The sequence below is a fragment of the Pararge aegeria genome, chromosome 18 (genome assembly GCF_905163445.1).
Source record: "Pararge aegeria chromosome 18, ilParAegt1.1, whole genome shotgun sequence".
NCBI lineage: Eukaryota > Metazoa > Arthropoda > Insecta > Lepidoptera > Nymphalidae > Pararge > Pararge aegeria.
In genome coordinates this window covers 3,388,057-3,415,341 of record NC_053197.1, presented here as the reverse complement: position 1 = coordinate 3,415,341, position 27,285 = coordinate 3,388,057, and the positions used below count along the sequence as shown (strand labels likewise).

At 37.6% G+C, this 27,285-nt stretch overlaps 1 protein-coding gene across 2 annotated transcripts; it reads left to right on the top strand.

Moving 5' to 3' along the window:
- Window positions 1-1,415: 1,415 nt before the first annotated feature.
- Window positions 1,416-25,590, top strand: LOC120631440. Of its 2 annotated transcripts, none has more exons than XM_039901024.1 (6): window positions 1,416-1,551; window positions 17,192-17,349; window positions 22,396-22,612; window positions 23,424-23,548; window positions 24,196-24,376; window positions 24,999-25,590. In XM_039901024.1, the coding sequence occupies exons 1-6, from the start codon at window positions 1,506-1,508 to the stop codon at window positions 25,046-25,048; spliced, it is 777 nt and encodes a 258-aa protein (XP_039756958.1). In that variant the 5' UTR covers window positions 1,416-1,505; the 3' UTR covers window positions 25,049-25,590. The 2 variants fall into 2 exon arrangements, with proteins under 2 accessions (XP_039756958.1, XP_039756957.1); XM_039901023.1 differs by having other exon boundaries at window positions 17,180-17,349.
- Window positions 25,591-27,285: the final 1,695 nt, after the last annotated feature.

Below are 27,285 nucleotides of genomic sequence, written 5' to 3'. Positions count from 1 at the left end.
TAATACAACTGCAATGACTTGACATTCAAAAATAAACCTTATTCCACTACAATAAAGGCTAAATTCATATAATTGGATCATTAGCGATGGCTATGAATTTTAAACGTGCTTTCATTTATGTCAGTATCTGTCGTGTATGCGAAATCATTAACAGTCTGCGAAATCGTATTTGTTGTGGTCAAATTAAGCTTGCATTTTCTATTAAATATGCACTCTGTACGTATAATGTGACATTCGTCTGATTTTGGTTACTTGGATAATAAGGTTACTATTTACAATCTTCGTAGTAAATCTACGTAATAAATAACGAAGGAAGGACTTCCCGTTAATTTAGTTTTCACTAGATTCATATCTATAATACAGTGGCGTGCACAGGTTTTTTGACCAGAGTATACATAAAGCAGGTACATGGCATAAAATGGAAAAATTCCCCTCCAATTCGAGCTATATAAAATAATTTGGGTATGCAGTGCTTTTGTGCATATATAGTGCATATATTGCATGAAGTGCACGCAGCTGCTTAAATACGAATCATCATCATCATTACCCTCTTACCAGCCCAATAGAAGACACGGGTCTCCTCACAAAGCAAAAAGGTTAAGGCCGTGGTAAACTACGATGGCGAAGTGCTGATTGGTACAATCACACGGTCTTGAGATCATTTTAGAGAACTGCAGGTTTCCTCGCGATGTTTTCCTTCACCGTTTAAGCAAGTGATATGTAATTAAAAACGCATATATGACTCCGGAAAGTTAAAGGCTACCTTGCTATTTATGAATTCAAGAATATGAATTTAAAAACATAGTCAAGAATTCAAGGTATGCAAGTCCTACAAAAGCAATTGCATGAATTCAACAGATCAGAATTTTTTCGTTTTGTAATTCTCGCTTTGCAATTTTATCTAGTAATCGAAACTATTGGCTGACGCGGAATAAGGTGTTAAAAGAAGAAGGTAGGTAACATTTTCATGTAAAATCCTTTTCTTTTTTTTTTTCTCTACAAATTAGCCTTTGAATGCAATCTTGTCTGCTGGTTATTAATAACAGTCTAGGGTAGTAGCGGGCTAACTTGCTACTCTTTCTAAGTGTATGGCACTTATATTAAACCCATACTCGGCTTACGTGCGGCATCATACCGAAACGCGTAATCGCCTTACAAAATTACCCTACTGGGGATCGAACCTGGGAACTACCACATATATTATCACAGTGCTCATTACTGCACCAGGGAGGTCGTCAATTTTTATCATCAGGTCTTAACCCGAGATAAACCACTACCACGTTATTTGATTAATTAAACATATAAATTATTTATCTTGTAAAAGCTTGTGTCGCGCACGCATCATTCGTATATCGTTTAGTTTATTGTGTGCGCGCGCGCCGCTTTTATGAGAGACAGTTTAGTCGAAACTGCTTTAAACTGTGGACGTGTTTTATATACCGTTAATTGTTCTGTTTATTGTACACTTTTGTTTGATTACGTCACAGTTCAGTGACGTCGCTGCGATGGCCTACGAGCTTTGTAGAGTGACAATCATAATGGCGGTTATAGGTAATATTTTTTTATTACTATTTTTATTAAATGTGTATTGAATTTTTGCCCAGCATTGCTCTAGTTAACTAGCGTGACCAGAATCGATAACTGGATGGGTGACCGGTACTGGTCATGAGGATAAAGGCTCAGAAATCGATATTTACTGATAAGAAAGCTCGAAAATCTCGCCTATTAACCGTCATCCTTATAAGTAACGTTTTACTGTTTTTCTCTCAGAATGTTAGGGTTTAGGCCGAAGTCCACCACGCTGGCCAAGTGCAGAATGGTAGAACATCATGGAGAACTCTCAGTCATGCAGTGTCTTCCTCACGATCTTTTCCTGCACCCTTAAAGCAAGTGATATGTTATTAAAAACGCATATGACTCCGTTAAGTTACATGTAGCCTTACCCACTACTACCTTCTTACTATATAAATAAATTTAAGAATATGAATTTAAAAACATAGTCAAACTTTCTTGGTATGCAAGTCAAATTAAAGCGATTGCATGAATGCAACATATCTAAAGTAGCACGTTTTGTAACGCTCCCTTTGCATTCTTCACCTTTAAAGCAAGTGACATTAAATTTCTTAAATTAAATACATTAAAAAAAATATACAAGTTAACTGTTGCTACCGCATGGTTAGGAAGATTCGAATCCCGGCCACCGGCACCAACAAATTTAAATATCCTGGTACATGTCCAGACTTTTTAAAAGTATTCTTTATTGCCTGTACCGAGAATTGAACGCGGGAACTCCCACTTAAAGACCACCGCAATCACCATTGCGATGAGCTGTATACAAAATGCTGCGATACAAAAAACTGTAAAACAAGTACATAGGAGAGCTCTCATTTCATAATTCAAGGTAACTGATAAAACTATCATGAAGCATTGCAGAGCAGCACAGATAACCAAGCATATTGGTTTTCTAGGTTACCGGCATAGACATCTCACGCGAAACCCCCTGGTATTTAATTCTCATGAAGTTCATGAATAAATGTAAGCCAATATTTAGTTCGTGTGTTCTAGTATCCATCGCCATATCCGTCCTCATTCAAATGTTAGTTTATATATTGTTCACTGCGCTGATTGATCGTCAATGCTCTTTTTAAGTGCGCCTACTTAGGCTTCGAGGGCATGATATATGAAGTCACACAAACTTCAGGATTACCATACCAACTTACATTTTCACAAAATGTCACCCCGGCTTCGCACTGGCGCCCAGTGGCAGTAAACGGAGATGCCGGAAAGGTGTTTCACAACTTATCGGTTACTATCAAAAACGGGGATAAAATAAGATTCGTGCGAGTTGGAATCCAACAACTTGAGAATGCCATGATAACTGCGTCTTACTAGTTGAAAAAAGAAAAATGTTTTATGCGAGAACCACATAAATACGATCCTTTGAGCCTTGTTCCCGGCCCATTCGCTATGCAACTAGCGGAGCTATGATGTTTGTTTCAAATAGATTCTTTGTGTTCCGTCTGAAGGGCTACTTTTTTAGGGCTTAGAAGGGCTTTTTACTTATTTAAATAGGCACATATATGGCACTTTTGATGTGTACATTGCATGTAAAATATGACATAGAAGTGAGTTGATGGCGATAACTAAATTCGTCAACTTAAAACTAAAGCTACGAGGATTACAAACGCGCCCTGGTCTAAGACGAAGCCCACAACAAACTTAGTTGGTTGTTTTTTTTTGTTATCACCATCTTACATTGTCACTTAAAACTATGAAAGAAGTTAGAGCAATAGAAACCTGGTTAGAGCAATAAAATAGATATTTACAGGTATATGGGGTTTAACACCTACAGCTGATGGACACAGTGCGACACTTTATAGGACGCGTCAGAATGCCCTGCGAAGCGTTAATCTGTTTATTATCATATTATCATAATAGTTTCCCCATAAGCATGACCCAAAAATAAATATTAAAAAAAATACAAAATTGCTGAATAGTGCAAAAAAAAACTCCCAGCCGCCATAGATCCGCGCACCCATCTTGCATATTAAATTCCTCACATTAACTGCCTCTATCGCAGATGTCTCTTTAATTATTCTCAATTGGTCGCAATTACTAAGCTACTGGAGGAGCTTCTATAAAGGGACCTCCCCGTTTGATGGCTGCCATAAAACGACATTTGCTTAATAAAGTACCCTTTTAATCTTCGAGCTCCCCATAGGAATAGCAATTATATACTTTAACTTATTATTGCGGTTAGGCAATAATGCTAAGTAGAGGTGGGCCCTTATTCTCTACGAAATTGCTGTCTTAGGTCGGCTCTTCACTGGTTCACTGTGATGTAGTTACGAGGCGCGAATTTGTCTGCCAAAATTATCTGAGAGACTATTTGGATCAAAACAAAGCATCATTTTTATCATTAGGGTATTAAAACCCAACAGTTGAGGCTGCTGGACACAGGTCTCCTCGCTATTACATCTTTTATCCACAACGCTGCTTCAATATGGACTGTCGGGCAATCCTACAGTAGGTAACTCTAAGCAATACTTAAGAAATTTACTACACCGATGATAAAAAACTAAAACATAAATTTCTGCCTTTAGAAATTCGAAAGCAGCATTTTTATTTCGACAACATGTCATTTTGTTACCTCGACGTGTTCCTTTGATGCCCTGCGAAGTGTTTCTCCGTTTATAGGTGATGGTTTTCCACTTACAATCAGGTTGGCCAACTGCTTGGTCCATCAACTAATACTATAAAAAAGTTGATGCAAACTGTTTTTATTCTAAATTTTCTGGAGTCAATCATTGTGAAAAATCTTCGTACCCCGTGCGTGAATATCGTATTCCATAATACGAGCGTAATGCTCCAAGCATATTCATTAATGGATTAATTAAAACGCATTTAAACAACAATGAGTTTAATTGCGTAACTGTCATCAAATTATTATCTCGGACCAGATACTAAAAAGGAGGTCATAGCCTAGTGGTAGACTCCGGCATGCGCCCCAAATTTTTTGGAGTTATGTGCGTTTTGAGATCTTTTTTGGGAGTTTTGTCCGATTTGAAAAATTCTTTCAGTGTTGGATAGCCCATATATAGACGAAGGCTATATGTCGTCAAACTTAGTAATAGGAACGTAGCATCTACTGAGAATGTTTTAAAAATATGATTTTTTTCCTACTTTTTTTTGCTTCCGCTGCGTGCGCTGCGTAAACGGTTAAAGTTTTAAAAAAATCACGTTAGACAAAGTTGTCTCCTTTAAAAGTTCTTAAAAAAACTCCACGACGGCATACGTCTATTGACTTATACGCGGACGAAAACGCGAGAGACTGCTAGTTATAAATAAACCAACCAAGTCGTACCTAGTATGGACTTAACAGCGCTTCATTCAAATGCGTTTAACCAAGTAATATACATAATTAAGCGGCTGGCTATGCATTTCGGAACGTATTTACAACCTTATCGCTATTAATAGGACGTGGTCTCATCCGTACGATAATTGAATGACTTTATCCCTAGAGTATTTTATTAAATTATTATTTATTATCATCGTATCAGTAGTGCGTGCTGGGATTCGAACTCGGCCCCCCGAAAATGAAACCGAATTCCAAACCACTGGACTATCTATCACTGCATGCATAATAAAGACTAATTAATCAATAATAAAAAATGGTTTCTCATCATACATATAGCTTGCAGCGGGATACCAACTAAACTAAACCGGGTCATGATAAATAAATCTAATATAATCTAAGATAATCTATCATATTAGATATAGATCCTTATACAGATGTAATGAGATCCTAGTTACGAGCAAGTGTGATGAAAAATATTGTATTGTAACACTGTAAAAACGTATTGCTACGATACCATTATCCCGTTTTCCATAATTTTATTCTTCTATTAAGGTTTGTCTGAAGGAGATCGCTTAAAGCGATAAGGCCGTCTATGCGCATTTTTAATATTTTTTTGCAGATCAAATTTTTTCTATAGTTTCATCTATCTATTTATTTATGATTCTTTATTTCTTACCAAAAGCCTAAATATAAATTTTCATAAATAATTTCAATAAATTGAGAAATTATGCGTTTCACATAATTACTTTAATCTCCGATGACATCGCATCTTAATTCAATTTTATATTATTTAATGTCGGCGATTCTGATACACGCAATCTCTAAACTACATATATGTACGAGTGCCTACAGATCTGCAAGTAGTACTGCCTACTTCACTGTTTTAATCGCCACGAGTATTGATTTTGAGAAATAAAATTGAACAGATAAAAAAATATAGTCCGAAATTTATATGGGACCATTCTTACTTATAGGTATCATTAATGCAAAAGTGTGTTTATTTGACCTTTCTTTACGCCGTAACTAAGCAATCCATGAAATTGATTTTTGGCATAGAGTTAGTTAAAAAAACGGAAAGTAACAAAGGCTACTTTTTATCCTTACAAAACAAACGATTCCCACTGGACTTGTAAAAAATCATTTTTCCGGAATTTTAATTTAGAACACAAAAAAATTGGTTATCTGTAAAGTCGGCTTACTGACGATAGTTGAACGTGACAACGTCGTAAGAAAATACTGATCGAATGGTTGCATTTTTCAAAAGAAAATTTTAATTTTATTTGTTTGATAGATATTATCGTTGCTATTAACAATTGACACCACATTCACTTTTCACTGCGCTTCATCCTTGCCGAAAACATGTAAATGTATTATTGTACAGAAGCTGTCCACGCGGACGCATCGCTCACTCAAGTAGGAGAGAGACAATGTCGAACGCGGAGGCAGACTGTGCCTCTTTGTCGCTCGTTCCGCGCTCTCGCTTGCACTTCAAGCCTTGAATGGAACGCCTCAGAGCGAGGTAACGCCGCATACGCCATGTTTTTACGTGCGTGCAGCCGGCTCCATCGAATTATACACGTTTTCACGTCAAAAACATAACTGCAAATTTATCTGTATATGACGGAATTACAAAAATATTTTTTCAAATCCGTGTGTTATTATGACGGAGTTATACCCGAAAATACAGTAAAATAATATAGGGTAGTAGGTAACGCCTCACTCCATAGATAGTATGCAAATATTCAAAGTACTCGTGCTTAGGATATTAACGCCTAAGTTCCCATGTAGCCACCAACTACATTTAGTTATGAATTGTAAACGAGCAGTTATACTCAATTGGGGCGACATGCGCGGCTTAATTCTTTAATATAGCATTTGGGTCGTCTTGTTATGATACTTTGAGGCGCGTAGTCCTTGATGCGTAGATAATAACGAGCATGTATCTATTAATTCATTTGTTTTCTTGTTTAGTTCAATAGTAGTTAAAAGTTTATTAATCCATTTTTTTGGTAGACAACATGTTTTTATTTTTAGGCTATTATTATCGTCAGCACGGCTAGACAAAATGTTTATCTTCTTCCACAGTTTTTATCACTCTCTGAGCATGGGCGCACGGCTGTAATAATATTCAAAGAACTCAATTGGAGCCTCGGCACGCACCATTTTACTTTTTCGTGTAATGTAACACATATTACACCAGACTTCAAAAAAAAGGAAGTATCTCAATTCTACCTTATATATGCTTTTTTTATGTTTGTTCGCGGATAACTTCGTCGTTAATGAACCGATTTTGATGATTCTTCTTATGTTAGAAAGAAAATATTTCAAAGGTAGTTCAATGATAAGGAAATCAGGGTATGATGATGGCAGACCAGAGAAATCGAGGGGACCTTCCAAATCGTAGCGATTTGTGCGGTTGTAAGTTTTTCAATAAGTATTTTATGTAGAAGATTGCAATTTGCAAACCTACCCGCTAAATATTTTAAATACTTTCGACAACATTTTTAAGTCGATGCCAAGTAAAATGAAGAAACTACTGGTACTTTCCTTGCTTCTATATAAAAAGGTATACGAAGTACCTACATGATCTATAGTAACTTTCTACATTTTACTTAGGACAGACTTAAAAATGTTGTAGAAATTATTTATTTCTTGCTGTTTAGTTGTATAACAAAGTCGGTTCTTATTTGTAATTTTTTTTATTTTTAGCAATTATTTATCACTTGCTTTAACTGTGAAGGAGTACTAGATACCTAAGACTAAGAGTTCTTTACAATATTGTCAATGTGTAGCTTGGCCAACATGGTGTCATCATCATCATCATCACATCAACCGATAGACGTCCACTGCTGGACAAAGGTCTTTTGTAGGGAGTTCCAAGTTCCACGGTTCTGAGCCGCTGTCCGCTGTCTGTCGCTGTAATGTCGTCTGTCCACCTCGTTGGGGGCCGACCAACGCCTATTGCCACTTCAGCTTCGCGACTCGTTGAGCTATGTCGGTAACTCTGGTTCTTCTACGAATCTCCACATTTCTGATTTGATTGCGTAGAGATACTCCGAGCATAGCTCTCTCCATCGCCCGCTGAGTGACTCTGAGCCTTCTTATGAGGCCCATAGTTAACGACCATGTTTCAGAGCCATAGGTCATCATGATAGTCAGGAACATGGTGTACTACGGCCTAAACCCTTCTCAATCAGAATAGAGACCTATGCGCTGTAGTGGCCCGATAAAAGTTTGTTAATGATGAATAAAGGTACCCTAATACGCTAAAGTGACTGACCAGACTCCAGACTAAATACGCTATGCGTTGTTAATCGATTTGAACGAATCTGCATAATCAAATACTTGGCAATCTACAATAGAATGAACCCGTCTGGTTTATTCATAAGCCAGTCCATTTACAGTCCGCCATTATCGATGCCGTGTAGGTATAAGAGAATGATGTGATTATAATATATCTTGTCGTTTTTTGTAATTAATGTACAACCGCTGTCTCTAGATTTCCTCTCTCATATGGAACAGATATATAAATATATAAAGAAATATTAAAATATAAGACATCACACGTGTTTTTTTTTTATTGTTTTTATTCTACTAAGAGTAGCTCTCGACTACAATTTTACATGCTGCTAAGTGATGATGCAGTCTAAGATGGTAACGGGCTGACCTGTTAGGGTATTGCAGTTATATTAAAACTATAACCCTAATCGGTTTCTACGCGACATCGTGACGGAACGATTAATCGCTTAGCGGCACGTCATTGTTGGTATGGTGGTAACTAGCCACGGCAGAAGCCTCCCACCAGGCATTACCAGAGAAATTCCGAAGTTATAAATCTTCAATTTTTACCTGCCGCGGATCGAACCTGGTACGTTCCACTTGAGTCCACAGCGCTCACCGCTGCGCCACGGTGGTCGTCGAATGTGTGTGTATGTGTGTGTTTTTTATAGTTATAGTTAACGGACCAGATAGTAAGCGGAAAACCATCGCCTATGAACAGAGCAACACTTCGAGGGGCATACAAAGAACTCCTTCTACCAAATGCCGGCCTGTGGAGGCGTAGATGTTAAGTCTAATGTACCTGTAATAACACCAGCAACCAAGCCGGTCCAGAATTGCTGCTTGGAGGCAGAATTTAGAACAGCGGTAGTAGGTACTTCCCCGAAGAGGCACTGTCACAAAAAAGCTTTACTTACTACTAATATGATATTATATCTCAACTTTGTAAAAGTTTAATCAAACATTAAGCAAGTAGCAATATGAATTCAACATGGCAGCACAGTCCCCTTCCGCGTTTGATAATTCGTTCAATTTAAAAGGTAATAACTATGGAGGGTAGAGGTAAGGAGAGTCATCTGTGTATATGAAAAAGTGTCGTCAAAATGTATTAAATTAGGATGGCGCCACATTTGCATCAGGGTAACTCTTAAAAGAAGCGCCAAATATAAATATTGTTAGAGTAGGCTTGAAAAATAAACAAGGAAGTATGGAGATACAAGGAAGTAAGGTTATATTTACCACAATATTTTGTACAACGTAAGTTGTTGAAATTCTCAATAATTACCTACTTTAGTCGATAATGACATTAAATTTTTAAACTCGGCATACTTCAATTCATCTACGATTGCTACATTCATAACATACCCTGTGCATCCACCAGCGCCATTGTGGAGGATTTTTGAACTGTTATTTAGCGTAACAACTGGACACTTTTTCAACTTTTCTCCCATATAAGATGACTCTCCTTACCTCTACCGTCCATAGTAATAACGTAAATGACTAAACTGTTTATTAAACTCCATGAAGTCAGTTGTATGTGTCAAATGGTTACTTGAGTATTTTTGAATACGGGCCGATTTATAGAACACAAAATAATCTGATTTAGTAATTGAGAGTATTGTTATTTAAATGCCGGTATGCTGAATATGCGAAATAAATGTGGTGTTTGCAACTACCAATAATATATGTCCAAAACACTAAGTATAATTTTCTCCTTTCGTGTTTGTAAAAAAATTGACGAGTCAGCTTCTTGTTTGCCCTTTTCGCTTTATTCAATCTATACGTAGAATAAAGCAAAAAAAAGACAAACAAACAGGATTTAACACTTAAACTTCAGTGACATTAATAATTAAATAAAATAATAAATTAATAAAATCTGTCAAATAACTAAATTTTACCTCAAACTTAAAAAACAGCTGTCATTTTTAAAGTAGAATAAACACGCGAATGACTGGAAATGTCGCTAAATAAATTCACAGATTTTCTTGAATTGAATAACCCTATTATGATATAAAGGATTACTTCAATTGTAAAAACCCTTGGGAGTTAATTGATAATATAAAAGAATTCCCGGATAAGAAATTTGTAAGCTTTTTTCAGAGCGGGCTTCAAAGGTTCCACCTTCGGAGCCATATTTATAATTCATGGAATAGTATTTATTATTCCGGTCGCCTCACAACGATTGAAAATTTTACGAAAGACAAAAATGTCTGAAAGTAAGACTTATTTGAATCCATTTTGTTATTTTAAGACTTCAGTTATTGAAAGTTATTTTACTCCAGTAGGGAACTTTATCAAAGAGCGTTCTATAGAATATTGTTTGACTTTGGTCAGATTAAAAGAAACAATAAAAACAAGACTTGTCTGAAATAAATCTGATTCGTTTGAACACTAAGTAAAGCCTGAGTTAAACAACTAAGTCAAAATACCTTCTAGAACCTGAGATCTTATGAGGTAAAGTTGACTTTAGTGATATACAACTGTCCCTTAAACGAATTGGTAATAAAACTGTATGAAACAGAAGTTAGCATATTAAAGATTTTATTATAACTCTGACTTTTAAAAGATTTAACTACTGCTTCTTAGTACTAATGATGAACAATAACAGTCCTAATAAATTCAACTTTTTTGTGGTACGCTAGACAACTGCGTACCCTTAACCAAACCACAGATTATATAACACTTGTAAAAGCATCTTTACAAAGTTAACATATAAAATAAAACTGAACTGCTTTTTATGGTCAAAATCAAACAGCTTTACACTAAACGCTCCATATAAAAGTATACATACTTTTTCTACGCGACATCGTACCGGAACTTTTAATCGCTACAACAGAAGGTTCCTGCCGACCAAGTACGGAGACAAGCCCAGAGAAAGATTAAGAAGAAGCTTATAACACTTATTTTCCCATAATTATATTCTTAATAGTGCCAATTTAGACGTGAAAAATGTCCAGTGTGTGTTTGTGAAGTTGCATCTAACCTACGACATGCAAAATCGATATTACTAAGCAGAAGTGGAGAGTCAACTAAATTATGTATTATTTTATATAACAACATTTGATCTCTTAAATCACGTCTTTCTTCTAAAGTAATTTCAGTAGCAGATCAAATACTAAATTACGACTTTTAATATAACGCAGAAATTTACTATAAATCCTTTCAATTGCATCAATGTACACATTATATTGCAGATTCCAATATGCTGAACAGTACTCAAGAATAGTATTATGGCATTAAATAAAAGAACCAGAGTTGAAGACTAGCGTATTCATTCAAAGATTTTTCACTTGTGAGAATCGAGCCCACAGCCTTGGCCACAGAAAGTAATGTCACTGCTCACTGCGCTAATCGGCCGTCAAACTTAGTATGACCATATACAAGCTTCCACCGGTAGCGGGAACCGATGACGCGATTAACGCAACTAACCAACGCGATTTGTCCCATAGCCAATTAAAACCCATTTAACTGTAAACAAAATCCGATTTAAACTGGGAGTTACAATAACAAAAGGTTTTTTGCAGTGTCAATTAAGGTTTTTTACTGGTTTCCAAGACAACGAGCGCTACTACGATTGTAGGTATGACTGCCGTGCCATTAGCCCAGTATGAAGCGCACGCCACAATTCGCAGTTTCGTGACCGACCCACAGTCAGGTGTTACACCGCATTTGCATAATTAATTGTTTAATCCACTTGGCTGACAAAAACGTTATGTAAATAAAGTGTTTTAGCGCCGTAAATAATGCACAAACTAAAATGAAAAGGATAGAGGGATTTATTATATGGATTAACAAAGGGATAACAGACTAATGTTACAGTAAATTTAGAAACTGGGTAAATAAATAAACTTTAGATAACTATAAATTCATATTTGCCAGGTATTTTATTATAAATTGATTAGGATTTTTACAAATACGCTAATAATTATTTTTTAATTAATAGATAGATTTCAAGAAACAATTAAAATGATATTTGATTAACAACCACTGTTCATGACATTCTGTTGGTGGGTATTTCGATATAAATACGACTGCATTATCGATAAACTCCAGTCCTACATGGACTCGAACGATGCAAAGATACCTCACGGTGTAGTCGTTTATTACTAATAATGTGGAGTTTGCTTAGAAGGATTTTCATCTTTCGCAAGACACCATTATTATGTTGAATAGTTAAAAGTTATTGAAAAAGAGCAACTGCTGAGTTTCTTGCCGACTTCTTCTCAGTACTTGAGTAGGTATATAGGGCTAACACACGAGCCACAATATTTTATGGCTTCTTTTCTATCTTCTTGTACTGTTTCTATTATTATTGTCTAGTACTAGCGGTCCCTCGCGACTTCGTACTCGTATAAATCAACCATAAAAGCTAGACATATCTATCTGTCGCGGATTCTATTTTTACAGTGGAAGAACTTTGTCATACAAAATTTTATCGAAACTAACCGTTTACGCAGCTCACGCAGTGGAAACTCTAAAAAAGGAAAACAACCTCGATTTTGAAACTATGTTGGTGCTTACGCTACCTACTATTGGTGTAAGCGTGATGATAGATAGCCCATTGCCTTCCTCGATAAATGGGCTATCCGACACTCGAATAATTTTTCGAATCGGACCAGTAGTTTCTGATTTCTCTTCAGTTTTATATATTAGTATCATCATCATCATCATCACATCAACCGATAGACGTCCACTGCTGGACATAGGTCTTTTGTAGGGAGTTCCAAGTTCCACGATTCTGAGCCGCTTGGATCCAACGGCTACCTGCGACGCGCTTAATGTCGTCTGTCCACCTCGTTGGGGGTCGACCAACGCTGCGCTTACCAGTACGGGGCTGCCATTCCAGCACCTTGGGACCCCAACGTCCATCCTTTCTCCGAACTATGTGCCCGGCCCATTGCCACTTAAGCTTCGCGACTCGTTGAGCTATGTCGGTAACTTTGGTTCTTCTACGAATCTCCACATTTCTGATTCGATCGCGTAGAGATACTCCGAGCATAGCTCTCTCCATCGCCCGCTGAGTGACTCTAAGCCTTCTTATGAGGCCCATAGTTAACGACCATGTTTCAGAGCCATAGGTCATCACTGGCAACACGCACTGTTCGAAGACTTTCGTCTTCAGGCACTGAGGGATTTCTGACGAAAAGATGGCACGGAGTTTCCCGAACGCTGCCCATCCGAGTTGGATTCGGCGGTTCACCTCCTTCTCGAAATTGGACCTACCTAACTGGATCGTGTGTCCTAGGTATACGTATTCGTCAACAATTTCGAGTGCAGTGTTCTCAACGATTACTGGTTGAAGCGGAACATGAGCATTAGACATAATCTTCGTCTTGCTCATGTTCATTCGTAGGCCAACCTGTTGAGAAGCTCTGCTGAGGCCATCGAGCATCGTATTTAGGTCTCCCAGAGTCTCTGCCATTATGACTACATCGTCGGCAAACCGAAGTTGAGTGATGTACTCGCCGTTAATGTTGATGCCAAGTCCGTTCCATTCCAGAAGCTTAAAGACGTCCTCCAACGCAGCGGTAAATAGTTTCGGGGAGATAACATCTCCCTGTCGCACGCCTCGCTGCAATTGGATTGGTCTCGTAGTCTGATCCTGTATACGAACTGACATAGTGGCGTTTTTGTACAAACACTGCAACACTTGGATATACCGGTAGTCAATTCGGCATCTCTGCAGTGACCTAAACACAGCCCAAGTTTCCACCGAATCAAAGGCTTTTTCATAGTCCACAAACGCTAAGCAAAGTGGCCGGTTATACTCTTCAGTCTTCTGTATAACCTGCCGCAGCGTATGAATGTGGTCTATGGTACTAAAGCCCTTACGGAAACCGGCTTGTTCGGGAGGCTGGAAGTCATCAAACCTACGAGCGAGACGATTCGTAATGACTCTCGAAAACAGCTTGTAGATATGACTCAGCAGCGAGATGGGTCTGTAATTCTTCAACAAGGTATTATCACCTTTTTTGAAGAACAGAACCACCACACTCCTGTGCCATGCCTCTGGCGTTGTGCCTTGGTGAATAACGGAATCAAACAATCGCTGAAGGACTTTCAGTATCGGTTTTCCACCTGCCTTCAGGAGTTCTGCCGTTATTCCGTCATCACCCGGCGCCTTGCCATTTTTAAGCTGCTTGAGAGCCACACTAATCTCGTATAGGCTGACGTCTGGGATATCTTCGGTATAATGTCGAGTTAATTTGGCTCTAGGATCCTTAGCCAAATCTTCAACAGGCGTCTGTACTGTGGTGTACAACTGTCCATAAAAGTTCTCAACCTCACCCAAGATCTCAGGTTTGGAAGAGACAAGACTACCATTATTGGTCTTCAGTCGCATCAACTGGCTCTGACCGATAGACAGATCTCTAGCGAACACTTTAGAGCCTCTGTTTTGCTCGATGGCATTTTTAATACGCTCTGTATTGAAGTGCCGCATATCACGAGTCTGTGATTTAGAGATCTGCCTATTAATCCGCCGGTAAGCGGACGCGTCTGCTATAGACTGTAGTCTCATCTCTTGCCTCTCCGTCATAAGCTTGAGTGTATTGGTTGAGAACCTATTGGCCTTGTTTCTACGGTGGGCCTTGTAGAATTTGGACCCGACTGTTTGGACAGTTTCCACCAGCCTGTTGTTCAAATCGTCCACAGTGTCGCAATCTGCTAGGCAACCGAACCGGTTCTGTAGTTCTAGTTGAAAGCTCTCGGGGTTTTGAATATGGGCACGAGTAGGCCGGAGTGTAGACTTCACCAGTCTGACTCTTTCAAGTTGAACGTTTATACTCAATGTGCCTCTTACCATACGGTGATCACTTCCGGTTTTAACCCTGTTGATCACAGAGACATCATTGAATACATGCCGTTTGGTCGACATGATGAAGTCGATCTCGTTTCTCGTGGAACCATCGGGGCTTATCCAGGTCCATTTCCTGTGTGGCCGCTTCTTGAAGAAGGAGTTCATCATATAAAGGCCCTCCTTCTCCATGAAGTCAGCCAACATTTGACCCCTGTGGTTCCGTTGCCCATACCCAAATTGCCCCACCCTCAACTCTGAACCAGTTCGCTCGCCAAGCTTCGCGTTGAAATCCCCCATCACAATATTGTAGTAGGTGTTCGAGGCATGTATGGCTTTTGAAATGTCCTCATACAAAACCTCTACATCCTCGTCTGGGTGTGCCGAAGTCGGCGCGTATACCTGTATGACCTTCAACGAATACCGTTTGGTAATTCTGAGTATAAGGTATGCTACCCTGCTCGACACACTTTCGACTTTTACAACATTGTTGACGAGAGACTTGTGAACGATAAACCCGACACCACCCTGTGACTGTTGGTCACCCTCCCGGTAGTAAAACAAGTTGCCGGATTCCAAGATTATCGAGTCCTCCCCCTCTCGCCGGACTTCAGACAATCCTATAATATCCCAGCGCAACTTGCTCACCACTTCTTCCAGCTCAATCACCTTTCCATCGGTCCTCAACGTGCGTGCGTTGTATGTTGCCAGGTCAAGTCGTCGGGGTTGGCAGCGGAATCTCTGCCGGAGATTCTTAACACCCCTTGCCCCGCCGTTACCATAACCGCTGCCAGAGCCAGGAATAGCGGGGCCGCCGGGAACTAGGGGCTGTGGTTTTTTTCTCCTTCCCATTAAAGATATGCCCCCATTAAAGATATGCCCTAAGTATTATATATTAGTATAAGGGTATAAGATTTCAAGGCTTTAATGTTGGAAAACAAAAAACACTTTTTGCGGTAAATTGGTGTACAACTTTTTTGACCGTCCATTGGGTCAAATATCCCCTACAAAGATGTATGTTCTCAAACACCACCACATATGTTATAGTTTTTTGAAATTGAGGCGCATGAGGGCGCCGGCATCTTCGTTAAGAATCGTTCAGTGCTGAAACTCCTGCACCTTCGTATTAAATTTAGTAAAAAATGGGATATCCAACATCCGCTATAACGTTTAGGTCTGGAGGAAAAATTGTTCCGTCTACATTATTCGCCAAACCTGTGAAATAAGGTTTGTTTATTCCACGCCCGCGAAAACATTTAGCTTTAAAGGGATTGCATTTGATAAGAGTTTTAGTGCAGGAAATGCGCTTAGTTTCGTTTGGGAAAATTGTATTTCAGGTGCTTAATGAGTTGCGTTTTGAAACTTTTGTTTGAACTAGTGTTTTTTTAATACCGGAAGCTTTTATAATATACTAGCTGTTGCCCGCGACTTCGTCTGCGTTTCATTTTGTTTTTAAAGTATTTAGAATCGCTAAGCCTAAAATGATTATAGTAGTATATATTTATATATATAACATGTGACTGTCAATTAATTATAGACAAATAATTTGCAATAAAATAAAATTGCGACTATAATTAAAGATCTAAGCTATCCTATCTCTTAAGTTGGACCAGACTGATCACGGTGTGCCCATTTAATTCAAAATCGGTAAAGTAGTTTAGGAGTCCATCGCGGACAAACATCGTGACAGGAGATTTATATATATTAAGATTACAGCATTAAGTGAATTAATATTTTACTTTACAAAGTAAGTGTTATATAATGCAATAGGTAACTAACTAACTAACCTAACTAGCGAAATCATATACTTAATTGTAATTTAATTTACTAGAACTTTTTAAGTGTTATCTAAACTATCCATATAGGCAGACATACTACCTAAATGGATAGTTTAAGAAAAATTATCACTTCTTCTAAGCAAAGGCCTCTGCTCTCAAAAAAGTGAGATTTATAGCTTCGATCAGTCACACTTGTTTTTTTTTTTTTTACTACAAGTTGGCCCTTGACTGCAATCTTACCTGATGGAAAGCGATGATGCAGTCTTAGGGAGTATGGTAGGTATACCCTAATAGGTTTCTACGCGACATCGCAGTGGAACCTAATAATGAGGTTTCTGTATATTCTTAAATCTGTGACGCGCGGTTTGCAAACAGCTCAGCGCAACTGGTCTCAATGCATAGAAACTGAACAATGCTCCATACATTTCTTGTTTGTATTGCAACAACAATGACTCATAATGCACACAGTTTGTATTCCAGCAACAATAACCCGAGCGATAGATGTGAACGTCACGGGCGAATGGAGACCCGAGCGAGGCTGGGAAGTGACTTGCTCCTGGGAAACTCTAGCAAATGACACGCTGCAATCTGTGCGCCTGTACAACAATGGGCAACAGTTCATGATCTACAGGCCTGAGGTATGTGACTACTAGAGAAGATGAGATGGAAGTTATTTTTGGAAGTCTGTCAAGTGGGTGTGACACGCTGTATTACCAGTGGCGTGCATAAAGGGTATGCACAGGGTCAGTGGCGTGCACTTCATACATGCACAAAAGCACTGCATACTCTAAAATTGGTATATAACTCGTATAGCAGTTAGATTTTTGCCGTGCTATGCAATTTTCCTGCTGTATGCATACCCTGGTAAGAAACCAAGTGCACGCAACTGCACAGGGTATGTAAATGATATAAAATGAAGAAAATCTTTAGTACGTGTTATAAAAAACTTAAGGATAGGCATTGTAAGAGTTATAAATACTCTCGTACTGGAGATTTTTTTAATTTTATGACATCTGCAAGCCCTGTGCGTACCCTCTATGCACGCCACTATGTATTACGTGTCACTTTACAACAATGAACAACATTCTATGATTTATTAGACCTGAGGGAATTGGTTACCTTACCGTCGGAAACTGTGATCTAACTGATCGACACTTTGAGAAAAATTACAGAAAATCTATCTAGTGAGAGCAGTGGCGTGCAATTCATGCATGCACAAAAGCACTGCATACCCCAACTTTAATATAGCCCGTATAATAGGAGGATTTTTTTCTTTTTTATGCAATTTTCCTGCTGTATGCATACCCTGGTAAGAAACCCAGTGAAACCACTGAGTGAGAGGCTTTCGCTATGGCTAGTTACCATCCTACTGACAAAGACGTGCCGCTAAGCGATTTAGTGTTCCGGTGCTAAAAGGTATGAAATCTATTAAGGTTATAACTACCGTACTCCCTAACAGATTAGCCCGCTACCATCTAATCATCAACTTTATCTTTTTGTCGACCGATTGGCGCAGTGGGCAGCGACCCTGCTTTCTGAGTCCAAGGCCGTGGGTTCGATTCCCAGTACTGGCCAATGTTAGTAAGTGTTTATTTATATATCACTAGCTGTACCCTGCCACCCTTCGCTGTGGCACATTGTGATTGAATGGTTGAGAAAAATAGATAAAAACAATCCTTGATGTGTATATATATCATGCTAAAATTTCAGCTCGATCGGAGAGTTTTTGAAGCGTACACAAACCAACATAACATTTTTATATATATAGATAAATATTTATGTATATTATTTATAAAATTATTCAAGGCAAGCTACGCTTACTTTGGGACTAGATGGCGATGTGTGTATTGTCGTAGTATATTTATTTATTTATTTATCTTAGACTGCATCATCACTTACCATCAAGTGAGATAGCAGTCAAGGGCTAACTTGTAGTAGAATATAAAATATATATATTTCCCGACCCACATAGATGTGCCACGTTTAGTAATTTGAACCTCCCATTCCTATGTTTAATAATTTTTAATTGTTCCCTCAAATCAAGTCTCAACCCTTTGTCGCAAGCATGTTATATTTCCTATGAATGATTACTGACTACGTTATGTCCACTGTCTAAAAGATGTTTTGCAAAATGAGATTTTTCAGGATGGTTATGATTGAAGGCTGCCATGTGCTCTTTGTAACGCGTTTCAAATTTACGTCCGGTCTGACCCACATACGTGGCGTGCCATTCAGAACATTAAATGTTCAGAACATTATAGAAATTATTAAACATAGGAATGGGAGGTTCGAATTACTAAACGAACAAATAAACTTATCAACTTCACCTCTATTGAACATATTCAGAGGCACTAATGAGGTGGGAGGGGCTTAGATAGATTAGGTGGGGGTATAAAAGACGACACATTTGGCGAATTTTTCACTTAACAATTATTCATTGTAAAGTCAACATCTCCTGATGATGCTCCGGTTTCGGATTGAAACGTGCGTAGAGGGTGTATTGCCGAGGATCTGTTTGGTGTGGAGTATAAGGATTGAAGAAATTATAAATTACACCACACAGATTCTCCTGTTTTTCGCGGAGTATAGCAAATTAAGCTTAATTTTGATAATAAGGCACAAAAGCACTGCATACCCAAATTATTGTGTATATAGTCGTATTGGTGGGGATTTTTTCCATTTTATGCCATGTACCTGCTTTATGCATACCCTGGTCAAAAACCCTGTGCACGCCACTGTTAGACCGCTGCCATTATAAACTTCATCATCACTTATATGATATTCTTGGTTTAACAAAGGTATCATGGCCTAACTTGGAGTGGTATAAATTATTTTACTATTTCTTTATACCTACCGCTTAAATTATAAAACAGTAATTTTGCACGGACATAGTCGCAGCAAGTCTATAAATCTAGCTTGGTCGCCTCTTTTCTAGAATATTATTTCTATTAATTAAAATAAGTGAAACACTTGTTCCACTAAGTAATTAAATAAATTCTTCCTCGCCCTCACCTTATCTCAGACTTAGTGGTTAAACAAAATACATTTGTGGAGGAAATTTTTATTATGAACGGCCCGGGAAGCAATTAATTTTGTCGTTACGGGGGACCTTGGTCCCTTTTTATTTAACTAACAGACTGGAAAGCTATTCGAAAGGAAAACCTTTGGGAACACAGATATATTTCTGGGGATAATCTTTTGAATTTAGATAAGGTTACAGCATAGGTAAGTCAGAGCAATTTATGAGGCGCGCAATGAAATTAAAGTCAAGTCTAATAAAGTTTATTTGTAAAAATACACAGAGACGATAATCTCGAAGTGTAAAACATACTTAATTTGACTTTAAGTGAGGTGGTAATGACAATTTTCCTAAGTAAACTTAGCTACTTAAAACTAAAGCTACGAGGTCTCCAAGAGCGACTAAGTAGACTAAATTCATATTTTTTGTTTTACAGCCACGTCATCATCATCATATCAAGAAATTACCAGCCCACTCCTCCCACAATGAGAAATTATTTAAGTCGTAAACCACCACGCTGGCTCAGTGCGGATTGGTGGGCTCCACACACCTTGGAGAACAGTATGGAGAACTCTCAGGCATGCAGGTTTCCTCACGATGTTTTCCTCTACCGATTTGCGAGTGATAACTATTTTGATTGCTTATAATGCACATTACTTAGAAAAGTAATAGGTCCGTGCTGGGATTTGAACTCGACCTCCCGAAAGTGAAGTCGAAGTCCTACCCACTGGGCTATCACCGCTTCCGGTTTCGGGTGAATTTTTTATTTAATTTTCTGTTTACATACGTACAGTAGACATTGTACCTTCACTTTCTAATTTTATTCAAAATCCATGCATCCAAATTATGAAATTAAAATAAAAAAAAAATTAAAGATGTCAAAGTGTTTTCTAAGACATGTTAAAAACGGCTGGCGGTTCATCAATCTAGTTAACTAGCACATAATAGAAAGGAAGTGGACGGTTGCACCGGTAATATATCGGATGGGGAAGATTAGATCCACTCAGTTTCACTTCGCAGATGACTCAAATAAGACAAGTTCATTTACCGACTTACCAACATAATAAAATATATTGGTCATTTTATAATTTTTATCAGTGTTTTTGCCTTTACAAAAAAATCATAAAAATATATAAATACAACATTAAAAAAACCCTTGACTCTCAATATCCTGAACATTATTCAAACCCATTTATTTGATATCCATATGGAGTTGTGTAAAAAAATTGTAAGTCCCCATTCGGTGGTGGCAATCTTTGATTTGAAATTGGTCATAGTGTAGTATTCTAATAGTCGAGCCCTTTTGTTTCATACCCATATTTATTAATTTATCTATTCCCCATCTTAAATTTTTGTCATTATAGGACAAAGTTATCCTAATGCGGAGCATGTTATGTATATTTTAATAATATATATAACTATAACTATAATATATATATATATATATATATACATATATATATATATATATATTATATATATATACGTAGGTACTGTAGGTACTATTGTATATAATAAAAACCAAATCGCTGTATTTGTGAGTTCACTGAAAGTGTAACAAAATAAATCATCTTCTGGTTATGCAAAATATATCCGCCATTTTGTTGCGGCGGCCATTTTGGACTGATTCTCATTAAACATAGCTAAAAACACTTTTGAGTAATTTACAGTCAAATAAACTAAAATATTAACGATTTTGAACACTAAACAGTGACTGAAGTCTTAACGTGCTTTAACGCTTAACGTAAAAGACGTGGGGCACACGAAGATTTCCAACTCTTGAGAGAAATCTCCGTAACTAACAATTTTTGCCTTCTCTCTAAAACGCGGGAGTTTTGCCGGTGCCGGTGTAATTACAGGCACATGAGTAAATGAACACCTACGCCACAGGTTGATGGGCACCGAACGTCACTATAGGACGTGTCCCGCCATGCCCTGGGAAGTGTTGCCCTGTAAAGGCGGTAGTTCTCTACTATTTTTAGGTAGAAATAACCTAAAAATAAAATGGACTGTAACAATATAAATATTAGAAGCAAAAATAAGCTCGTTGTCGAGTTTACTAGGCTTCATAAACTTGCTAATTCATTCAAGGGAAATTGTATACTTAGTATTATTTTACAAAAAATTACTGAATGAAATCTTTGAGATGTCTCCCAATTAGTTCAAAGATTATATAAAACGTAAGCTTATAGAAAAATCCTATTATATGGTTGATTACTTAAACGACAAAAAAGCTTGGGTTTAAATTGCTCTACTTATCTTCATAGTTAAATATAAATTTACTTCACTTATTACTTAGTGTAATAACAAAAAAAACCCGGCTAAGTTTATTGTGCGCTATTCTTAGATAAGGGCGCGTTTGGAACCCTTGTAGCTATAGGTTTAAGTTGGCGAACGAAGTTATAACCATCCCCTTACAACTAAGTATGTAAACATAGGTATATGTATGAACGCTTCATAAGTGCCTGTGATAGATACATACATAAATACATAATAAAGATTGAATTTCTATCCATCAGATCCATCCATCCAGATAAGCCATCTTCTTGCTCTGTCTGCTAATGCTACAAAAAACAAACCTAACTTACACAATGGACTGATTTGTGATGTTAAAACTAGAACAGGCAACTCAATCTGTACCTACTATTCCACCACTTTGTTACAGAAACACGGCCGAGGTCGCACCGATGTTTTCCACAGCTCCGACAAGGTGATGATCGTTAACTGCACCATCATAACCTACAGAGGGCAGGAAGGTCGATGTGTGCTACTGCTGGAACCCTACCAACCTCCTGTGGGAAACTATAATTATACTTGCGAAGTTTCCGGCGAGAGACCTATGTTTAGGATGGGAAAGAAGGACTACGTGATCCGTGTGCTCGGTACGTTAATATGTTACTATTTTAACAGTTCCTTATCATAACGGTTGTAAGCATCTTATCGATACCTACTCTGGTAGCGTCAGAGTAAAATTTAATTTATGCCACGTTTTAAAAGTTCGAATTCGTCCACGATTCTATAGCAAATTCACTTAGCTAAATAAAGCAGAATTACAGGATTTGTGACCCAGTAAGAAGTCACATTAGGTCTATTTTGCTTTGACGTCACAGTATTTCGATATTCAACAATGACTATGTTTGCGAGCATGCAACTCATATACTAAGTAGTTAGTATACAGTATAATTTACCATACTTTGTGAGCTTGCGCATAGTCGTAGACCATTTTATATAATCTTTCCTACCCTTTTCGAAGCAATGCTTTACTCGATTGGATAAAAAGCAAACAAAAATTTAATCGAGTAAAGGGTGCAAGGACAGAAACTGGTGCTTCGCTTTAAACAGGTTTTCCATGTATATAATTTTCTTCAATATATTTATTACAAAGATAGGAAACCTGCTCCCATTGGACAGATATTAGTCAGGCAAATAGAAAAGGTTAGGTACGTACCCACCTTGAAAGTAAAGCAAGCATGTTTTACCTAACTTCCTACGAAAAATGTCATTATCACATTCCCAAAAAAAGATAAAAAATTTAAAACCAAATGACTATTGTCCAAAAAAAAAAAAAAATGATAGCGCGCTAGCCTCGTGTGGGATACTTTAACACTAGACTTCATTAGACTATAATAAACCCAAGGTTACCATATGTACCAAACATGAAGTTCCTACTTATATTTTCCTTCAATGTTTTAGTTCCACCATCAGATGCAACTATATTAAGCAAAAAGGAGGAATCGTCTCAAATCCGCGTGATGATGAACTGTTCTTCCACTGGTCTGCCGGCTCCCAATCTTTCGTGGACCGTTGGAAATGACAAGGTTTGCGATAAAAATATCTCTAACGTCGACTGGAATCTTGTTTTGCTTAGCTATAGGCTTCGGCTGCTCTTTTAGAAGACCGAGATCGGACCCGGCGTCGTCCACTGCTGGACAAAGGTCTTTTGTAGGGAGTTCCACAATCCACGGTTCTGGGCCGCTTGCCTCCAGCGGCTCCCAGCGACTCGCCTGATATCGACCGTCCACCTCGTTAGGGGCCGACTTAAGCACCTTAAGACCTCAACGTCCATCGGTTCTCCGATCCCCACCTATTGCCAATTCAGCTAGCGACTAGCTGAGCAATGTCGGTAACTTTAGTTCTGATTTGATCACGTATAGATACTCCTGGCATAGCTCTCTGCATCGCCCGCTGAGTGACTGAGCTTTCTTATGAGGCCCATACTATGTCAGTACATATTACATGTTTAGTTAGTGGATTTCGGCCTTAGCCCCTTCTCATTGTGGAAGGAGACCCGTGACCTGTAGTGGGCCGATAATGGGTTGATATGATTATGATGAAATATTAAAATATCATTGAATTTCAAAAACCTATATATACGAAGCCGCTCGTGACTTATTACAGTTTGGAAAACATAGTTAGCACGTTATGATATTTATTATTCGTAAAACTATTATTTATCTGATTGCAGGTTCAAGCTGACTTCTCCGGTCGCGTTTGGAGTCCAACATCAAAACTTTGGCACGTCTGGTCCTACCTCTCGTACACAAAAAACGACGACTCCAAAGTGCTTTGCAGTCCCGAGGTTACTTCTGAGAATGAAATTATTAGAGGAAAACCGGCTGAGTACAACTCTGCTAGTGGATTAATTGGTATGACCTTGAATCCTTCTCATATTATAATATTAGTAGTAGAACTTTTGTGACGAAGCTCGGCCGGGGAAGTGCTACTGTCATGCTTATTTCTGCCGCTGCTGCAGCATTTTTGTAATGCTATGTTTCGATCTGAAAGGTGTGGTTGTAACCTGAGGCGTAATAGCCAAACTTCAGGTTGATAGACACAGGGCGACAATTTGAAGGATGTGTTCTTGCATGCCTTAAGAACTGTTGATCCAATTAGGCTATGGTTTCCTATATGGTATTACCATTATTAATTGAAATATCACTTGCTTCAACGGTGAAGGAAAACATCGTGGCAATTGGTTGATATGATGATAATGACGACGATGGTGGACCATGTGGTTTGTTCGTCAATTTTATTAGTATCAAAAAATATATATATAATCTTACTTCCATCTAACGGCCTAACGCCTCCTATCACCCTTCGACGAGTTTACTTTTTTTTTTTAATATTAGTGCTTATGCTCCCCACTCGACTAACCGTGATATTGATTGAGTAGGGGTAACTAACGGCCTTTGGGATTACAGAAACACTTTATAAAAATAAAATAATATCGTTTGAATATTCCTAAAATAGTTTTTTTCTTGTTCCCAGGAACAGCAACGTTAGTCGCGATAATTTTAGTTCTTAGTCTACTGAGCTGATATAGCTGGATATTTACCAAAGTACGTTTATTAAAAAGAATTCAAGTTGGACGTTTACTTAAATGAAACTAAGACTTTTGATAATGTATCGTTTATTATTTCTGTAGAGTATATTTGTTGACTTATGGCATGTATCAAGATGGTGGTACACTGGAACGATTATCATTATTTAGGCAATTTTTCGGCCTTTTTGCTCACTATAAATAAATAAATAAATATATTACGACAAGTAGACACATCGCCATCTAGCCCCAAAGAGTAGTTTGTGTTATGGGTACTAAGATAACTGATAAGTATTTTTAATAATATACACACGTACTTATAATATAAAGATAACAAACACCCAGATACTGAAAAAGATTCACGTTCATCACACAAACATTTTCAGGCCATCAAATTATGTATTACAACTTCAAATTTGTGTTACGTAATATTTGAACATTTTAAGGATAGCCGTTATATTCCGGCCTTTTGTCAGCTGGTCATATAAAACGATAGTTGATATAAATAACCCTGTAACAGCGCTATATGAATTTGGCAGAAAAGTTATTTTATACAATATTAAATTGAACGAAATATTGCAAAAAATTATGATTTTCAATAGTATTAATTTACACTTATCTAAGTTTTTATGAAATGGTTTTCTAAATATTTATAATATGTTAGATGCACTTGTGTTTATGTATTGTTTTCCTAATTCTAAGGTTGCGATAAGGCAGCCTTTTGTATTCTACTTCCATTTTGATGTTTTTGTTTTCTTGTATATATCTTTTACAGATTTACGTGTTACGCTATCCCTGGATACTCGCAGTAGCCTATTAGATTCATTCATTTTTTATAAAGGAGTTTATACTAAACTTCTCTTTGTGTTTTGTTGTACCTTCCCACGTGTCACGTCGAGACACTTAGTTCTAATGTGAACCCTGCTTTTATAAAATCATTAAAATTTCTGTAATTTAGGTTTACATTACAGGATGTGGAAATCGTACAATAATAATAATAATCAATGATTAGACAATCGTTCCAGCGTAACACTTTTATTAAAACAATATTATGTAAATAAATCAGTTACAAACTTTTTCATGTGTAGTGGACACATAAAAAAGTATTGGAAAACTAAAACTTCAACGATATTACAAATCTAACAAATAACTAAAATAGGTAATTACGAAAATTGTATAAATTAAAATGATAATTTCTCTAAACCGCAGTATGAGGGTTATTTTACAACTTTACTAGACAAAGTGCCTAGTTTGAATTGAGAAGTTTATTAACTTTAGAGAGTCAAATATATTAATTTGACTTTCTAAAGTCAAACAAAAAGGCGACTTTACACACGCAAGTTTTTTCTCGTTGCATGCCCAACTGGCTAGGATCATTTGAAACTGACAGAAGTTTACTTCCACGCTAACGAGCTCCTAAATTATGGACACCAGGCTGTTTTTCGAATATCGATCGTGAGTAAAGCAGTCTTATTTGTGTATTATGAATAACACTAGTTTAATTTCCAAAATAAATAATGATTATTAGGCTCGACAGCAGTGAAATGTTGATAATTCTCAAGATATTTGTTAACTGTGTTTTAAAGTTTAAACAAAAAGAGTGGGAACTCAAAAAACAAGAAGCCCGAAGACGTCTTAAATTAGTTGGGAATAGACGAGTGGAATGACGGACAGTGGCGTACACTTCATACATGCACAAAAGCACTGCTTACCCTTAAATGGAAATATAGCTCGTCTAGGAGCGTTTTTGCCATTTTATGCGATTTCCCTGGTAAGAAACTCAGTACACGCCACTGATGACGGAGGGTCAAATGGTTGGTCCGTACGTCTCAGAGGTCGTGGACTAGAAATGGCCCTGGGCTCCCTTCTGTCAAAAATACTAAAATACTAATACTCAAAAAGTTCATTCCGAGTGAACTAACAGTCTGCACTAAAGTTCTTTTTACTTTCATTCAATGTTCGTTTTTTCTTTATATTGTGTTAAGTCATGTTAACGAGTAAAATAACGTACGATAGACGGAAATGAACCAAAAGAGAACTTCCTGATGTACTGATATTTCATCTTTTAAGTACAGGATATGCAATCTCACTATAGTGTATTCCTTTTTGAGTGACGGAACTTCAATAAATAAGTAAAAGGAAGTATTTGACTTTAAAAAATAAGGCAGAGCGGTTGTGGACCACATCTCACTGCTGAAGTCACAAAAAAAGAACAAGAGGGTAAAATAAACGGTG